The following is an 18,520-nucleotide window of genomic DNA, read 5'->3' as shown; positions in this document are numbered from 1 at the left end:
ATAAACCACTATCCGGCGTATAAGTGATAGCAAAACGTATGGCGTTATCTACCGGATAGAGTTTTATCCAGTGGATAGCGTTATCCAATCTTCGAACAACTGGGGCTAAGGGGTTGCCCAAGGGTTCACAGGGAGGCCATTCTTCTTCCCACACTGGGTAGAAATGAGCCCAAAGTTACTTCCGGTACGCATTTCTCAGGTGTCCTGTACTCAATTGACACCACAAATGTTATGGCTCATTTAACAAGTTCTACAAAGTTTGGAGTCTAGCCTCTTTTTTTGTAAATGGATAATTGACAATATCCAATCACATGGTATATTTGAGCCAATAGTGCACAAGTAAAAAATATTGAGTAGATAAAATCTGCAGGGGTTTCAAAATGTTTTGAAGAAGGCATCAGATTCTGCGAAAGTAGGTGAATTGAAAAGTTGATTAAAGGCCACAAGGTAATTATTTTGACCAGTGAAACTGGCAACTTATTATCAAGGAGCTGGAAGAACTCTGGCGGTTGCCAGCTTGTTTTGAAACCCCTGTATCTGGAGCATAACTCTCCTTTAACCGGCCCAAAGGACTCTTATTCTCTCAACTAATATCATTGGAATTGTATGGCAGACACTAAGGAGGATTACTAATGAGATCTTGAGAGTGGAAGGATTAACCTCTCTATCCACTCACTTGAACACTCCCTGATATGTGTACATACCAAAAGGTGTTTTTATTTGGGATCCATTTTTTCAAAAAAGAAAAATTCTTAAAAATACAAATTGTTTGAAAGCTAATTCAACAAAGATGAAGTCCAGGTCCCTGACTGTGGGCTCCTGAAAAAAAAAGAGAAAGATTTTGTTTGAAAATAGCAGCATGAGCTAGTCTTCGGGAAAGCAAGGTAACAGTCTAGAACAGTCTAAATAATTAATTCATATCCTATTTACAAACTGATATGCTTGACTAAGCACACAACTTTAGAGTTACAATGTAAAAAATGGAATGTTCTGGAATGTACTATAATATTCTTCTACACTCCTAATGCCTTCTGTTCTGCTGTCCATATCACAAACTCTTTAAAAGTGTAAGTTCTTACCCAGCATACTACAAAGAAATGATGCATATGTTGCATTGCCAGTGATGGCTCCAGATCCTGCTGGATTATGGCGCACAGTCTTGACTGTGAACTGGTTTTGTTCATCACCGGGTCCAAAGACATCAACTTGCACAATATGAGCATTTAGACTAAGTAATAGAACATCATAATTAAAAAAGAGATTTCAGGAAACAGGATTTCTTAATAAGCATTGCACTCCTGATTATCTAGTTGGACAAAACACCTTACCCTCACAGAGTCTCGCTTTTGAGAGAGTTTTTCTTAGAAAAAGTGCGAGAGAATAAAAAAATGACTGTGCTTATAGAAAGAAAACCAGTGATTGTGACTTGAGGATACTAAACTTCTATTGCCACAGAGGCATTTCTGAGACTAATAGAATTATAACTGGAATACTCAAAAGATTTCAGAACAAAAGTATGTTGCATTTTTTGAAAAGAGTATTCAAATGGACTGAACGTGCCACATATTAATACCATATTTTCAAAGTGGAGCTGCCTTTGGATGGAAAATCTGAAACTCTTTTCAGGCCTGAAATATTTAGGACAGAGGCAAAGTGTATTCAATCAAATTTGCAAACAAAATTTGCAAAACGAATTTAATCTGTCCGTCTTACAACAGACAACTGATTACATCTTGCCTTGGATCAGCCACAATACACCCTTGTGTCTTATCAAATCCCAGATTGTGGGCTGCCAGTGCTGCTGCTGCCATTGTGTTCACATTGTTTGGGGCTAAAGGACAAAGTTCCCGAACAGGTCCTACAGGAAAACAGCTAGAACATTTGAAACAAATACTGATGTGATTATGAAGATAAGTTCATATTGTTACCATCCCCCTGGCTCAGACAAGTTCACCCCTGGCAACCAATTTCTCTAGACTACAAGCAGGCCCTCATTAATAGTGCTGCAGGATGTGTGTTTCTCTGCCCACAGGAAGATCCGAGACAAGTAAGGAGAAGCTTCCATGGGATCTGACACTAATTGTCAGTGCTCAACCCCTTGAAGAACTCTTACTGGCTCACATTTCTAAAGGCCGTATACTTCCTTGTGGGTAAAAAAACACTTGTGCCAGAATTGCTAATAATGACAACTGCACATGCTGCCAATTTTTCATGCCCACCTACAAAAAATTTGGCTTTTTTAAGCCTTTCAGGAGTATTCTTTTAATAAGGGAAAGCACCCTCATGAAATCAAGAATTTATTAACTTCTCAATACACCTTAGGAAATCTTCATGGAAGGTCTTGGAATATAATCAGGGTGAAAAAAATCATGGCTTTGATTTGAAAGAAAATGAGAGCTATATTATTTTCAATAACAATTATACAGAGGTTATTCTTTGGGTAATTTATGAAACAAAAAATCTTTTAAAACCTACCATCATACAGTACAACAGGTTCTGTGTTCACTTGCTCATTCCTTGACTTAAGAGGTTCATTCAATTTAAAACAAGATGGGTGCTTTTTCATTGTTACTTTCAGTCCCTAAAATTGCAATTAAAATTTACTAGTATATATGCTTAGTAAATGTAATCATAACAAATGAATAACTGTATCTATAACTCCAAAGTTCACAGTTTTCCTCAAGCTTTGCTCTCGCAAAACTGTCCTCACCTTGGAACAGATAATGTCCACAAACAAATATCCATGTATATTTCTGCGCCAACTACAAGCTATTTTTTATATATTTTTGTGCAAAATAGAGGCTACTGTGTTTCTTATATCCTTCAAATATTTTGCAACATGCACAAAAAATGTTTAAGAACAGCTTACTGTTTGCTGTGGATATTTTTTCTTTTGAGTTTTCTCTGGTATGACTTTATAAACAAAAAAAATTTCCCTTCCTTTGTAACAACCATAAAATGTTATCTTGTCTTGAATTAAATTTTAAACAAAGATTTATGGTAGTAGACATGAGGTTTGAAAATTGAGGAACGTTACTTTGGTGGTATCTTCAGATATCACCCAACTTATTTTGTAGGCTAGCACAAATATTTTATGAATCATAAATAATAATACATCTTGTAGATACACACCTTTAGAGTCCCTATATCTGCCATTTTCTTGATATCAGCACCACCCCAAAGAGCGCCACTGGGTATATAAATTCCATGGCTACCACTAGAAGCCTTCCACCTCAAACGGTTTTCAACATCTGAGTTTGCCAGAGCAGTTGGAGAACCCACCTACCAAAAAATTAAGGAGAAAATATTAATACTAATTTTGTTCTATAAAGAATACATATCTAATGTTAGACTGTTTAACTTCCCTCGATTTCTCTCTGCTTAACTCTTTACACCCTAACATCAGTATGCATAGTCTCCATACTCTTCTCAGTATGTTTCCAAAGGTTCTGACAAGGAGAATTTGGTCAACAATCAGGAGCTTCTCTCGTTGGTGATCGATTCCTTTATTTTTTGTATCCTTACATGAGGGGATGCAAGCAGCTTCAACTGTAAGTACTTTTTAGAAATGTTAGGATATTATCCTAGCATTCCTAACATTCCAAGCTGCACAAGAGTGTCAAAATCCGTGCGTATGTCAGAAATGTCACTAGACCTAAAGTATGCCAAATGCTGCTGAAAAAGACGATAACAGCTCTTTTAAGGCTTAGTTAACACTTTATGAAGTATCATCGTTGATTTTAATTAGCTATATACACCGAAAAATTTTATCTCCTTTTCGAAGTGCTTTTGTTATCACACTATCTGTTTCACAAGCTGTAATGGACGAATTTCTAGACAATCCCCCATCCCCTCATGCATGTTATTCAGGGGTGATATTGTAAGAAGAAATTAGATGTTAGTTATTTTAAAGGGGTGAAACCATTTAAATAGCTGGGCTTTCATCTTTTCTGAGAAAATTAGAGAGAGTTAAAAACTGCTCCTGATGCAGGGTCGGGCATCAAAATATAGCTGCATTAAGTGAAAGACAAAACATTATGAATATTTAGAGGTGACAAAAATTTAATAATGTTAAAAGATCAGTTCCATACCATGTAATCAGCAACATCAAGGAATGATTCACCAAACTCTACTGTGATTGAAGGATGTGCAACCTCAACAATCAAATCTGGAGTCCTGTAAAACCACCATTTAAAAAAAAAACCAGTTATTTTAAATCAAAATATGTATCAGGATCTGATACATGTTATGTAGAAATATTAGAAGTATTTGATTAAAAAAATATGCTAGAGCATCAAAAATATCTGAAATGAAAAATCTTCAGCCTGAAGCTATGCCCCTTTGTGTTAGATCAAGATAACAACTTCTACCTGATAAGTTTGAGTATTCTCATTACCTGTTTGCTGTATAACGTATAAATATTTGAGGGAAAAGTTATACGTTAATCACTTCTAGGTGTAAATGGGTTAAAACAAGATTCTGGTATCCTTTAAAGGTATTTTCACTTTTATAAGTTAAGTATTATCTCTTTTCAAACAATATAAACTTAATTTACCAAGAATACCTTTCTGCAAAGGACGATAAATCTTCCAGAATGTAGCGATCATCTATTTTGTTCCGGAGAGCTTCAGAAGTTCTGTTCCAAACAAAACTGAGCTCAAGATCATCTCTCTTTAATATTTCCTCAACTAAATATTTTCCTACCGAAAAAAAAATGGAAAAAATTGTAGGTCTGTTAATCAATTACTCGACATTGAAAGCACTACACTGTTCTCAAAGGACTTGCACGTGGTATTGTTATATTGCATATATAGCTTAGCAGTTTCTGTGCACAGTTAGGCAGAATGCACTTTAAAGCACCACTGATCATGATCTGGTGACGATGAGATATCCTTTATGAGAAGCAAAAACTCCAAAATGAGTCGTATAAGAAAGACCTAGTGACACTTCTATTGAAGCCTGTTGGTTCGAATTTCGTGGGTGTACGACGTTCCAGCCTAAACTACTAAAAAGAGCTCGTGGTACCTTGGAAATTAGCTGAAGTTTTAATCATTAGTTAAGATCTAATGGTGGTAAAATCGAGTGGATATGTTAACTATCCTACCTATATGTCCATATCCTACAATGCCAACTCGTCTTTTCTTCTTAATGGTACAATTCATACTTTTTAAAAATTATTTTGCCAGACATTGGTCTGATGCGCTCGTTTTTGTATTTTTAAGTATGCTCTAGGATACCATATATGATGTACCTTCCCGTCGCCAAGCAACGATGATCACTCTTTTGGGGTCAGCCATTTGAGTCAGGATTTGTGTCGTTTTTCTTGTTTCGACATATTCCGGAGGAAAAATGCCTCCCAAGAAAAAGAAATCTGGTAAAAAGAAACTTGCAAAGATGACTGAGGAAGAGAGGCTTCTATACATGGAACAGAAAAGATTGGCAGAAGAAGAAATGAAGAAGAAAAAGGAGGACATGTTGACACAATTTTTGAAGGTAAATCGCACAAATTGTACCTTGTATTTTTTATTCAACCTTTACATAAGTTCGCGAAACTCAGTGGCAGTTATATTGCCAGGATCTCATATTTTGCAACGACTTGAAGCGGTTGCAAAGTTAATCATGACAGACTGGATAATGCTACAAAATTTCAACCTTGCAAATTGCCAACCGTACCGATCTTTCAAATACATATTTTGAAGAAGTTTTAAAAACTTAAGTGGAGTTTGCATAATTTGCTCACGCTTTCGCTCAGCTCCGGAACGTTTATCACTGAGTTAAATTGTATATTACTCTTTATGATTAATAGGATTCCGAGCAGTTTACTTGCCTCTCATGAAATTGCTTCTCCCTCCTCCCCTCCCCATCATCTCCACTTTGTTCTTTTGAGTCTTGCATTGTGATTGGTATATCGGTTCACAGGACCCCTTTATGGAAACGTCAGTCACTGCCACGGACAACAGTCTTTTTCTTGACTAACCTGAAAATCATTACTTCTGTTTTTAAATCATTTACTTTTATTGAGAGATAATTTGGTTTTTTATCAAATAACCCTAACCACAAACAGCCTGCAATTCCTCTACTTGCTCTAGTAAAGTTTTAATGCTAAAAAAGTCAGCTTAAGAAACTCTTAAGCTAAATTGTCTCGTAAAACCCCCCATCATCCAGCACCACAGTTTCCTCAGAAACTTAAGCCCCCCTACATTTAATTAATTTTCATGTAGTACACTTTGTTTGATATTCCCTTACCAGTTCTGCACTGTGAACAATGTCTGATAGTGGAGTTTCTTTTGTTGTTATGCTAGGATAAACTAATTAAAGAAGAAAAGAGCACAAAATTCAATCTGAACAAACTACAAAACCAATGGAGAGTTATCATGAGAGAGGGTATGTATTAGTCATTATGACACCTTAATCAAGATATCTAAGGGAATAAAATATTGATTGAGAATAATGCAGTAACAAGGATGGGTCAAAACTTTCTAATGCACATTTCTGATATGTACTTATCTACCCGGTGATAAGGATGGAAAGGAAAGGTTCAAGGTCATGATGTAGAGACCAAGTACATGACCAAGAGACATATATTTTCCTGTCGCACCTAAACAAACTCAGTCTATAGGCATCTTATCATGTGACCACTTTCTGTTGAAGATTTAGGATCAATATCAGTATCTGGGCAACTGCCCATCTACCCCTCCCCTAACCCAACATTAACCCTAACTTTTTGTCAATAGACTGTTGAGTTAGGGGAGGGGTAAGTGGGCAGTTGCCCAGATACTGATATCAATTCAAGATTTCAACAAATTTTTGCAATTTAAATAGGACATGTTAAGAAACTCATAATTGTATCAAAAGCACAACTTATTTTCTCGTTTCAATGTTGGGTTTTTTTTTTTTTTTTTTTTTGCAATGAAGCCCCACAAGGGCAGAGCTAGACAGCTTTATGCAGACTGGATAACATGCAGGACTAGACTGGTCATATGGTCATAAATTTCATTTTGTTGCATATTTAATAAGGATGCAAAACATCTCAGTAGGAGGATGGAATTCTTGTCATGATTCCTAATTGGCAAGGCTCCTGGCGACATACTAAGATTCCATTCAGTTTAATGAAGTGATAGTTATTCATCAGTCATAATGATATCACTTATTATTTCCTTTTATTAAGCAGGTGTATATGTATACTAGATAAAAAAGTCACTTTGAGAATGTACAATTTAAATTAAATTTAAATTTAAACAATTTAAATTAAATTTAAATTAAACAATTTAAATTATCTTTATTTTGACAATTTTATGAAGTCTTCATTTTATCATTTTTTTTTCAGCCAAATCACAGGAATTGAAAAAGGATATAGAGATTCTGAGTCAGACTTTTGAACGAGTGATAGATAGGAAGGAAGCAATAATCAAGTCTTTAGTAAAAGATATTGAAGAAGCTGAGGAACAATACCAGATGGCCCTCAGAAGTCACTTGCAAAATGTTGATAGGCTTATAGGTAATGTGTTAACTGTAAGATTTGATAGAATAATTTTCTATTAGATCTCAAAAGTAACTAGTGTTTTAAACATGAGAGGTTAAAGAAATTTTCAAACAGGTAGAGAAATATTCTTTTACCAGTTTAATTTTTAAGAGATTGCAGGAATAAGAGGTGCTACAGGCAGTAAATTTTACCAGTTACTACCAAGGATTGCATTAGTTTTGGTAACATGTGCGTTGCTCTCAGATTGGTTCAGAAAATTTGTGCCAACTCCTCATGTAAAACTAAAACAATCATAACTTAGTATTTTGCATTTTCCCATGCATTAGGCATTTTGCTTGTTTTTACCTCAGGCTTTGATTGGCCCCTCGTGATATTTTCCCCAACTTTGATTGGCTATTGCTTTGGGTTAAAGACACCACTGATCTGAAAAGGGCTCACATACTTTTGTGAGGGGGGTTTGCCTAATGCACTGATTTGCCTGTTTAGATTTGTAGACTGAATTAACATTTGGTTATCAATTTTCTGCATGTGTAGACTTGCAACAGAGAAGGTTAGAAGAAGCTCAAGCTGAGTATGATCAAGAGCAAGAGATCCTTAAAGAAGAATTTGATACAGAAAGGTGAGTTAATTAAGAAATGATGACTGTTGATAAGAATTTCACCTAACTTGCATGCAACACTGTAACTAAAGCATGAAATTAAACTGATTTGTTGTGCCAAAAATAAGATGGACTGTATATCAAATCTTTGAGACTTAAAGCACAAGTTTAAGGTTGGATAAAAGTTTGTTAGACCCACAAGATACAATTTAACACCTCTATTTTTATTATGGCCATTTCATTCTCTGTCTTTTACTTGTTTTAATCATAACTATTTCAATTTCCTCAAATGTGATTGGTGCATTAGCTGCTTTATTTTTCACTAATTGTGCTGTAGAGTCATAGGATAGTTGACTGTACTTAAACCCTTTAATTTGACATTTAAGTCAGCCAATCATACATGTACTAGGTCCACTCAGCTTAATCCACCAATCACAGTATTGATTACAATAACCATAGCAACAACCACTTACCCTACAAAACTGAGGAATTTGCTAAAATGGAGGAGTTTTTGCTTTCAACAGTGTCTCCATCAGATATATTTTCTCATCTGTGGAAATTTGGAAATTGCAGTGGTTATGATTTATTGGTAACTGTACTTTGTGTCATCCAATTTGGTCTTTAATCATACTTGTGATTAACAAATCAGACGCCCACTTAGAGGACATCCAATTTTATTAATCACTCATATGATTACAGAGTGAATTGGACTCCACTTAGTCACATAACCATTATTACTACATACTACTTATTAAGTAAACAATGTGTTATACTTCAGAATGAAGATCATAAGCCAACAGAGAAGGGAGATGCATGACATTCAGGACATCATGTTTGCAATGGAGGAAGAGTGGAATGAACTGGAAAATGAGGCTAAACAAGATTTTCAGAGTCTTAGAGATGAAATAAAAAACAAAGTAATGCATTACATGTACTATTAATTAACTGCTATTTGCATGTTGGCATATCTTAGCATATTTTTCATTTAGTGCATAAATCAGATTACCTTGATCTGATGTGCATGGTCAATACCACTATACATGTAATAGTATATAAAATATTAAGCATACCCAATTGCTACTTTTGTTTGAAGTAATTTAAAAGCTGTGTATAATAATTATTCTGGTCTTGGTTTGCTAGAACCTGGAGGAGAAGCATGCTCTGAGAATACAACTGGAAGGAACAGTGGAGGATTTATGGAGACAATTTCAACAGGCAAGTTTATAATTATGTCATCTTACCTCGAGTACAATTGATTGACAAATGTAAAGAAAACTTTCTTGGTCATATCCATTTTGTAACCAGTTTGAAGTGTGTTAGTGTTTTTCTTTGCTACTTTCTTAACTGTAACCTGTTCACAAAAGGTTTTTTCTCTTGAATAATATCACAGAGCACAAGCAAATTTTAAAAGAGCTGTGGCTTCTCTCCATTTGGAGCACTTACACTCTCTGTTTCCCCTTGTATACTCATTTACTAGCACCAAAAAAAAAACAAAGAAAAACATGGATGTTGACATATTATGTTTATTGAAAATCGTATGTAACTAGATCTTATGTGAACTTTTTTGTTTTAAAGGCACTCAAGAATTACAATGAAACAACAGAGGAGAGAAAATTGGCTTTTGAAAATCTCAAAGCTAAAGATGAGAAGAGTTCTTATGAAATAGAAACCCAAATGAGAAAACTGCAAAGAATACAGGTGATTAATAATTTATTATCTTGCTGTAAAAATTTGATGGCCTCATGCTTGAATATCTGCACATTTCCACAAACTATACACTTCAAAACTGACATTTGTCTTTCAGGACAACATTTCTCAGCTTAAAAGTAAAATGGCAACAAATGCTAAAGAATGCGATGAAAGGAACAGACTCATAAAAGAGGTGAGTCTGAAAAAGAGCCTTGGGTACCTTGTTTTATCACCTAATTTGTGGGAATAACTTGTCAGTGTGGCTGCATAAACAGAGGAGCACTTCAGCTGTAGACCGAAACCATGATTGAAACCATGATAATATAATTATCTTTTTTTTCCATTTTTGCCTAAATATTAAAAAACTGCGCTGCTCTACAATGAGGATCAACTTGATAACATGGTTTAAGTCTTGCAGCTTATACATCTTTATTTAAACCTTGGATTAATAGTTTGTAAAAATTCTTATCTTTTCCAAGCAAAGAGAAGTAGTTGCTACTCAGTTCCATGAACTCAAAGCAGAAATGAACAAAATGAGGGATTCAGAAAGGTTTGTATTCTTTCCAGTGTGTGCAATAATAATTTATAAGTGGTGCTTGACATAAATAGGGAGTCAAGTATACATGAGATAAAGATATCAAAATGTGAATGCAACTATGAAATTGGCAGTTTGGCTGAGAATTGCAGAAGGAAGGAATTGTAACTTACACTTCTGCTGCCCTTCTTTCAGGTGTACTTACCTTTGATTTAAATGAGCACCCAAAAGCTGGCCAATTTCACCAGGGATACCAACATGAGCCCTAGATATGGGTTGATTTTAACCCTCTACGCCCTAACATCAGTATGCATATTCTCTATACTGCTCTCAATACATTTCCTAAGGTGCTGACAAGGAGAATTTTGTCGTCAGTCAAGAGCTTTTTTAGTTAGTGACCATTTCCTTTATTCTCGTGACTTTGATGTCTGACTCAAGGGTGATATCATAAGGAGAAATTAGTTGCTAATCACTCTTGATGGTCAAAGGGTTAAAGACACAATGTAGAGTGAAAAATCCAGATTCAGATCACGATGTAGGCTTGGCTAAAAACTTGGTAATTGAGTTCTTCTAAATTTGTTCCGTTTTTCCCGTAGATCACGTTTGACCCAGCTGACACTTCAAAGCAATGCAGCCATAAAAGAACTTACAAAGACCAAAGAAAGGGTAAATATCTTACCTTTTTATAAGGGGGGGGGGGAAAGGGGGTTAGAGCCCTTTTTGGGTCTTGAGACATTACTGATCTTGGCAGTTGGTATTTCTTTTTTACTCATGTAAGTTCCAAATTTGCCATATATCAAGTTCTGTTTGCTCATACGATGCTTTCGATATCGGTGATCCTTGATGTTTGTCACAGATGAAACTAGTAATCACTTAAGTCACTCAATCGTCTCTTAATCTCAGTGACAGAGTATCGGAGCGCGGAATCTAAAAGTCTTGGGTTCGACTCCTCATGGAAACTCGTCGCAAGCTCATGACAACACAAACAGCGTCTTTCTTTCCTTCGCCATCTTTCTTTTTCTAGTTTAAATTTAATTAAAACTGGCGAATACCCGATGAGTCTTAAATTTAACTGTTTAGAATACAAATTAAAGTCCCCTTCACGTTTCTAGGGTGAATTTATCCTAAAGCTAGCTGAAATGTGCCGGAAACTGGAAACAGAGGCCGAGAAGGTGTTGCCTTTCTATGTGTCATCACTTTTGCCAGAAGAGGAAGATGACGTGGCCGCTGCTATGCAGGAAGCACCCTCCGAACCACTTGCCGAGGTAACAAAATACGCAGTTTGAACGTTCATCTGTCCTATTGATCAATTGTTGTTTAAAAAAAAAAGTTAGGCTTGTAGAATGGCCAATCAGAAGAACAAACTCAAAAGTAAATACAGGCACACTTCCTCAAACGCGGGAGAACGTGGGTGACCAAGTCATGATGGGTTTTTTTTTTAATTTTGCGTCTGATTGATTGAGAGGGTCGCGCGAGTTTTTTTAGACCAATCATAGAGCAGAGTGTAGCAAAACCAATGTAAATCTAGATTAGTTATTAATTACTAGATTCACATTTATCGTGTGTCTTTTCAGTCCAAGATCTTAGATGAAGTCAAAATGTGGTGAGAACAAAACTGAGGCACGTGAGCCACTGGGGATTGTGTCACGGTTGTTTTATCGCATTTGGACGGTGCCCATTTAATAACGGCAAAATTAAAATGAGTGGCTCTCTTCTGTTTAAGTGCTAACTATATTGAATGATTCTTTATCAGATTCTACATGAGTATTCTGCATTAGAGAACTTTTGGAAGAGGTACAACAAGGTAAGAAATTGATCAGCCCAAAAAAGGCCCTAGGCTGGAATCAAAAGTCAAGCAGTACCTAGAGTGCTTTTTTATAAGGTGTCGGTGAACCAAAACGAAAGCAATTCCCACAGCAAATCATAGCAAGAGAGAATAATGGAGTGCTTTTCGATTACGTGTCGTCAAACCAAAACCAAAGTAATAACGACAACCAATCAGAAGAAAGGAAGATGCCTTAAAGAGCCAATGAGAACTCAAAGTTAAAACAACCAAACTGCCTATAGCGCGGGTAAACGCGGGCGACCAGGTCTTGATTAATCTTAGTTTTGAATCTCATTGGTGGAGTTAGAGATGCAAGCCGCGGACCCAAGTTTTCGAACCTAGTCAGAGCGAAGTAAAGTAAACTCAATGCAATGTCGGATTGCCTTTGACACTCAATTGAAAATTTCTTTGAAGCGCAGGACAACGCGACACACCGAGTCGGGATTGGTGAAGTTTTGTTTCTGATTGGTTTAAGATTGCACAAATTTTCAGGAACAGTCACTGCGGAGAAAATTACAACCAATGCAATCTCAGATTATTTTGGATACAAATGAAAATTGTTCTAATGTTTGAAATTAGAGGTTGAATTTGTTGCAGTATCAGTTACTTATCATCAGTCATGTTATTTTTAGGTTTTACTTGATAAGTTAGCTCTTGATAAAGAGAAGCACACCCTTCTCCAAGAAAATCAGCAACTCAGGGCTGTCCTCAAACAGTACTTAGATGGTGAGTGTTCGTCTTTGAAAAAGCTCTAATTTTGCGTTTGATCCAGAAGTATAAACATGCTGAGTTGTCGAGAACACGCTGGTTCTCACGCAATCCTATCTTGTACAAATATTGAGAGTAAACTCTTGATATTTTATTTAGGGGCCGAGTTTACAGAGTTAGAAATCTATTCCTATTTTCACATATATAGATCATGGACCGTGTATTGATATGGGCGTTTTGTCTTCATTTTCAGGAATTTCTGTGAACGACGAGATACTTAGTCAATACAACCCGCTTTTTATTGTCAATAGCAAAACCAACGTCAGGTGTGTTTTTGTTTTTGCTTTTTATGTGTATGTGTAAGTGTGTGTGGCATTAAATCATACCAAAGTAAACGGAAGAAAACGTATTTTGGATGAATGTTTTCGACCTAGGCCAAAGTAATCCCAAGGGTCAATCACGTGGTAGGAAAATATGGCAAGCAGCCAATGAGAACTCTGGTATGAGTCGCAGCTGGATTTAGTTTTGCATCTGATTGGTTGGACAGGTGGTACGATTTTCTTCGACCAATCATAGGGCAGAGGAAAACCAATAAATTTCCAGGCTATTTCTAACACAGCATTGAAATTGCAGTAATCCGCTCTCTTTTACAGGCTGGCCATACCGGTAACTGACCCCCGCATCAAAAGATCAGGCCCTACTGTGGTGGAAGCGGCCCATGTCGTTAAGCATTCCATGTAAATCTTCATGGAAAAAAAAAATAATATCACGCACTGTAAAAATGTAAAAAAAGTATTTTATCTTCCTCGAAGATTTCCAAGCATCGTGGAAATCGTTTGACTGTGTATTATTTGTGACTAAATAAAATTGTTTACCCTATTATCAGAAAGTTCTATTATCACTTGAAATCGGGAAATGGAAAATAGAGAATGAAATCGGAAGCGGCAAAGGTCTTTGAAGGATGATAGATGTTACTATACTTTTGTGTTTTTCAACGCGTGAAATCTGTATCTTCTAAATCTTAAATACTTTAAACGTAACATAGGCATGCTACATATGCAAGAGTAATTTGCAACTGAGCACCTACCCCTCCCCTAACCCAACAATAGCGAACTGATTGGGGGAGGAGTAGGTGCGCAGTTGATCAGATACTGACATTGACCCTGTAACCTATTTGGGATGGTGGGTTGGAATGGCCTACTGTGTAACGGATGTTTTCATTTTTGGAAAAGAAAAAGGGCTTTGGCTTTCAAAGCATTCCAAAGAAAACAAAAATCACGTTACTTCACAATAAAAGAGGGAGAAAATTTATTTGAAAATAACCTCGGACAGAAGGTATTGCGTGGCCTATCGACTCTGTTATTTGTAGAACCATGATAAAAACAACCTGCAAATGTGCCACGCCTTCCACCGTTCTTTCAAAGAAGGGCAAAGCATCATATCTCAAAGGCTTTTACATGGAATAACCACCTGGGCTTTATGATTGGTTGTTGCCTTTCTGGACTTTGCCCTCTGCGTAGGGAATACGTAATAAAATTCAGGTTGTTTACAAGGAATTGACGCGTGATGGAGTAACTTCCAAGATCGCTAAAAGCTAATTTGATTGTAGGAAACGTCAAAGCGCGTGAGGATTGAGTTGAAAACTGACATTAGCATTTTGGGCCATGTGAATTTTTTCCAGTAGGGCTAGATTATGCTGTTAAGGTTAGGTCGTTTGCTGTAAATTGATCACTTTTAGCGAAAAGCCTAATTTAGAGTGACCAACTTTGGAAAAATACTGTTTAAACTTCCAAAAGCAAAGAGACGGGTATTTAATGCGGCCGCTGATGCGGAAAGTAAATATTACCTTACTGATTTTTTCAACCTTCTCCAAAATGGGCAACAACAAGGCTAAATAAATAACCCTGCCATTAATCGTGAAGTAGCGTTGTCACCCAACAGGTATCACTGCATTTCAATTTAATACTCGGGAGACAAAAGTTATCTTCGAACGTTGGCAGCAATTTGTTTTATACTTTACAAATTACAACAGGCCCCAATGCTGAGAGCGACATAATTTTTTGTTGTAATCTGATCGGTGCGAGCAACTTACTCGGTGCAATCTGATTGATACGGGCTACATATCCGGCGCATGTGACAAGTGCGAGCAACATACACTACGTAATCTGATTGGTGCGAGCAGAATATCTGCGCAGTTTAATCGGTGCGAGTAGCATACCCGGAGCAATCTGATCGGTACGAGTAACTTGCCCGGCGCAATCTAATCGGTACTAACAGCATACCCTGCGCAATCTGATTGGTGTGAGCAGCATACACAGCGCAACCTGATTGGTGCGAGCAGAATATCTGCGCAGTTTGATCGGTGCGAGTAGCATACCCGGAGCAATCTGATTGGTACTAACAGCATACCCTGCGCAATCTAATTGGTGCGAGCAGCATACACGGCGCAACCTGATTGGTTCCAGTAGCATACCTAGCGCAATCTAATTGGTGCGAGTGGCATACACGGCGCGATATGATTGGTGTCAGGAGCATACCCAGCGCAATCTGATTGGTGAAAGCAACATACCCTGAGAAATTTGATTGGAACAAGCAGCATACCCGACGTTACATATTGGTGCCATCAGCATACCTGGCGCAATCTGATTGGTGCGAGCTACATACGCCACTGAATCTTATTGGTGACAGCGATACCGCCTTCGACAACTGCATTGTTGTTATCGTTTACCTTGTTTTTGTTTTCAAAAATTGCCTCCTTTGAGGTGGGAAATTATGACAGGTACCACGGAATTGCAGGAAGCAAAATCGAACGCACTTAAAGATAAATGCACATGAGGGGAAAAATTCCCGTGTCTGGAATTTTGTACAGGTTCTCCAATTGAGTATACTCCCGTCTAACGCTGACTACCACGGCGGTGCCTTAATTTTAAACATCCACCCGCTTAAAATAGTTAGGTTTGATCCCGGGGCCATGTACCCGGCCAAGTCATGACTAGGGAAACTGGGACCGAAGCATATAAAAATCAAAGTTGAACAATAATTTCGAACTATTTGCGGTAGTGTCGACCAGTACTTCCTAATGATGTGGTTCACGGAGTGGATTAACCTGCTGGTGTTGCTTGCTTTTGTTTCCACACTGTGTAGTGGGGAAGAGAACGGAGTGACAATCGAAGTCGTATACAAACCAGAGGAATGCACGCGTAAAACAAAGGATGGTGACTATCTTGCGATGGAATACACAGGCCGCCTTGAGAAAGATGGGTCAGTGTTTGACTCCAGCCACAAACGCCAACGAACCTTTGATTTCATCTTGGGAAGAGGCCAGGTAATCCAAGGCTGGGAGAAAGGACTGCAGGATATGTGTGTTGGGGAGAAAAGAAAACTTAGGGTTCCATCATACCTGGGTAAGTTTTTACGCGATTGGTATCCACCGCTATAGGTATTTAGCAAATAATGTCCGATCATAAATATCGAAAGAACTTGGCAATTTATCAGAAGGAAGATTTTATGGAAAAATCCCTGTCAGCATTATGTTCCAGTGCTTAGAATGACATATCTTAACAGAAATTTCAAAAGATTCTAGAACGCACAAAGCTGCCTTTGTTATAAATTATGCAAACGTCCACGAGTGCTTTTAAATACGCTACCATCTTCTACGATCTTTGTAAACATTTGTCAAGATGGGGATGACTGAGCACAGAGCCATTACCAATCTACTTTCCAGCATTAAATACAAATTTTGAAAACAGCAATCAGCAGATATTATCAGAATAAAGCAGATTTCTTGAAATTTCTACGTGTCTTTCTTCAAGTTATCAGATCATATTTCAACCGAGTCACATAAGCTACAGAGACATCATTGTGACTGTCCTTTTGTGTATCACGCATTCCATGATCTTATGAGTAATTCTCCCATCTCTGCAATGTATTTGAATGTATTAGTGGGAAGAATTGATATGATGTGGAGGGGGGGGGGGGAGCTTTTGTCATCAAACAGAAGAATATTCTGCTACTTTTTGCTTTGTTCGAGTTTAGAGGGGTTGAAAGTTGCAACTTTTTGCATCCAACTGTTCAGTAGAACCCAGCTAAATTGAACCCGGAGGGGTTCATCGCATATCAGAGAAATTACCCTGTTAATCATTCAAACTGGCATAGATGTGATTTATGTACTGATTTAAATATATTTAATTTTGCACAGGCTATGGAAATGAAGGAGTTGATGATGTGATCCCTCCAGGGGCTAATCTGCTTTTCGATGTTGAACTAAAGGAAATAAAAAATGATGGAGAAAAAGAGTCCGAGGCTTACCCAAATGTGTTTAGCATGATTGACAAAGATAAAAACAAGGAACTTAGCATAGAAGAAGTAAAAAAGTATCTAGAGGAACAGGATGGATTTCCAAATGAAGATGATACCCATCGTGAAACCATCTTATCAGAAATATTTGAGAATGAAGATAAGGATAAAGATGGTGTTATTTCCCATGAAGAATTTAGTGGCCCAAAACAAGATCATGTGGAACTATAAGCAAAATATATTTATATTTTAGTACCTTCCTGTCATAATCTGCCATTGACAGATATCTATTGAAATGCATGAAAAATTTAGAAATTTGTCTTTTAGTTTTGAAGTATTGCTAAGATCTACAAATAAAATAGGTCATTATTTTTATTGTTTTGTACCTTACAATTTATTTACAAGATGATGTTGCTTAGAGGAGTTGACCCTTTCCCATCACCTAGCGATCAAGACATAATTTCTCCCTACAATTTCAATGCTATATCACACACATAAGTGATGAGAATGAGTGAAATATCAACCAGGGGATTACTTTTTGATCTGATGCCAAATTCTCTGAAATAAAATCATGGAAAATGTATATCACACTTGAAGGGAGAATTTCTAATTGAGATCTTGGGATTGAAAGGGATAAATGGGATAAATGTAGCCAAACTGGGTGTTGATTCACTGGTGTTTTGGGCAAGTACAAAGGGCAATTTTGGGTCTGTTGTACCAAAGGAATTACATATAATAAAGTAAGAGTTTGGAAATTTTCTTGCTCAAAGGGACTTCATCCCCTAATTTCTGAGAATGCAGTTTATTCAGTTAGCTACCTAACAACTGCATCACTAAATCACTACCTCACTACATCACTCTCTCATGGACTGTTTATTTTGATACAGATTAAATATATATAATCATTAACTCAACATCAAATTGGAAATTTTGCAACAGTTCAGGTGACAAATTGCCCCTAAACAGTTTATGTAAACTTCTTGTGAGCAGAGTGATTCAGCCAGTTTAGACATCATCTTAAAATATGCTCATTAGGAAAATTTTCACACTCAAAGTTCTCTTGGACCTTAAAAATTTTTGATCAAAAAACATGCTTCAACTCCAGTCATGCTCTGATTTGTATATCTTTGAACTTTCCTGCCCTTCAAACTGCAAAAAAATGTGTCCTTTCCAGCATGCATGTGTCCTAACATCTTCTACTCCTTATAAATACAGGCAACTGACTAACTAATTCTTTTGTAAAAAATACTATTGGAAAATTTCTGAGGGTTAACACTTCTTGCTCTAAGAAAAGTGAATTGTTTTCTCAAGATTTCAATTGGACATGAAATTTTGACTTCAGAGGTATTCATCAGAAAAATTGCGTGAAAGCAAAAAGAATCAAGA

General features: G+C 36.9%; 3 protein-coding genes across 3 annotated transcripts; 2 read left to right on the top strand and 1 right to left on the bottom strand.

Annotated features, from left to right (window-relative positions):
• Positions 1-695: 695 nt before the first annotated feature.
• Positions 696-5,258, bottom strand: LOC113679302 (aspartate dehydrogenase domain-containing protein). The gene is made up of 8 exons (XM_027196263.2): positions 5,105-5,258; positions 4,565-4,700; positions 4,092-4,176; positions 3,133-3,282; positions 2,476-2,581; positions 1,738-1,858; positions 1,080-1,228; positions 696-819 (listed from the first exon to the last, which is right to left on the bottom strand). Exons 1-8 carry the CDS (start codon positions 5,160-5,162, stop codon positions 782-784), a joined length of 843 nt encoding a protein of 280 aa, XP_027052064.2. The 5' UTR covers positions 5,163-5,258; the 3' UTR covers positions 696-781.
• LOC113679294 (dynein regulatory complex subunit 2) lies at positions 5,251-13,727 on the top strand. Its single transcript, XM_089189730.1, has 15 exons — positions 5,251-5,493; positions 6,303-6,384; positions 7,328-7,498; positions 8,018-8,102; positions 8,860-8,998; positions 9,222-9,296; positions 9,657-9,779; positions 9,886-9,963; positions 10,250-10,320; positions 10,902-10,971; positions 11,418-11,570; positions 12,059-12,109; positions 12,763-12,856; positions 13,092-13,164; positions 13,492-13,727. Exons 1-15 carry the CDS (start codon positions 5,350-5,352, stop codon positions 13,577-13,579), a joined length of 1,497 nt encoding a protein of 498 aa, XP_089045856.1. The 5' UTR covers positions 5,251-5,349; the 3' UTR covers positions 13,580-13,727.
• A 2,116-nt stretch (positions 13,728-15,843) lies between these two features.
• On the top strand, positions 15,844-17,509 carry LOC113679544 (uncharacterized). Its single transcript, XM_027196516.2, has 2 exons — positions 15,844-16,242; positions 17,037-17,509. The coding sequence occupies exons 1-2, from the start codon at positions 15,918-15,920 to the stop codon at positions 17,363-17,365; spliced, it is 654 nt and encodes a 217-aa protein (XP_027052317.1). The 5' UTR covers positions 15,844-15,917; the 3' UTR covers positions 17,366-17,509.
• Positions 17,510-18,520: the final 1,011 nt, after the last annotated feature.

Source organism: Pocillopora damicornis, chromosome 12 (assembly GCF_964200805.1).
Source record: "Pocillopora damicornis chromosome 12, jaPocDami1.2, whole genome shotgun sequence".
In the NCBI taxonomy this organism is placed as follows: Eukaryota; Metazoa; Cnidaria; class Anthozoa; order Scleractinia; family Pocilloporidae; genus Pocillopora; species Pocillopora damicornis.
The sequence above is the reverse complement of the archived record's forward strand: the minus strand, read 5'-3'. Positions and strand labels throughout refer to the sequence as shown.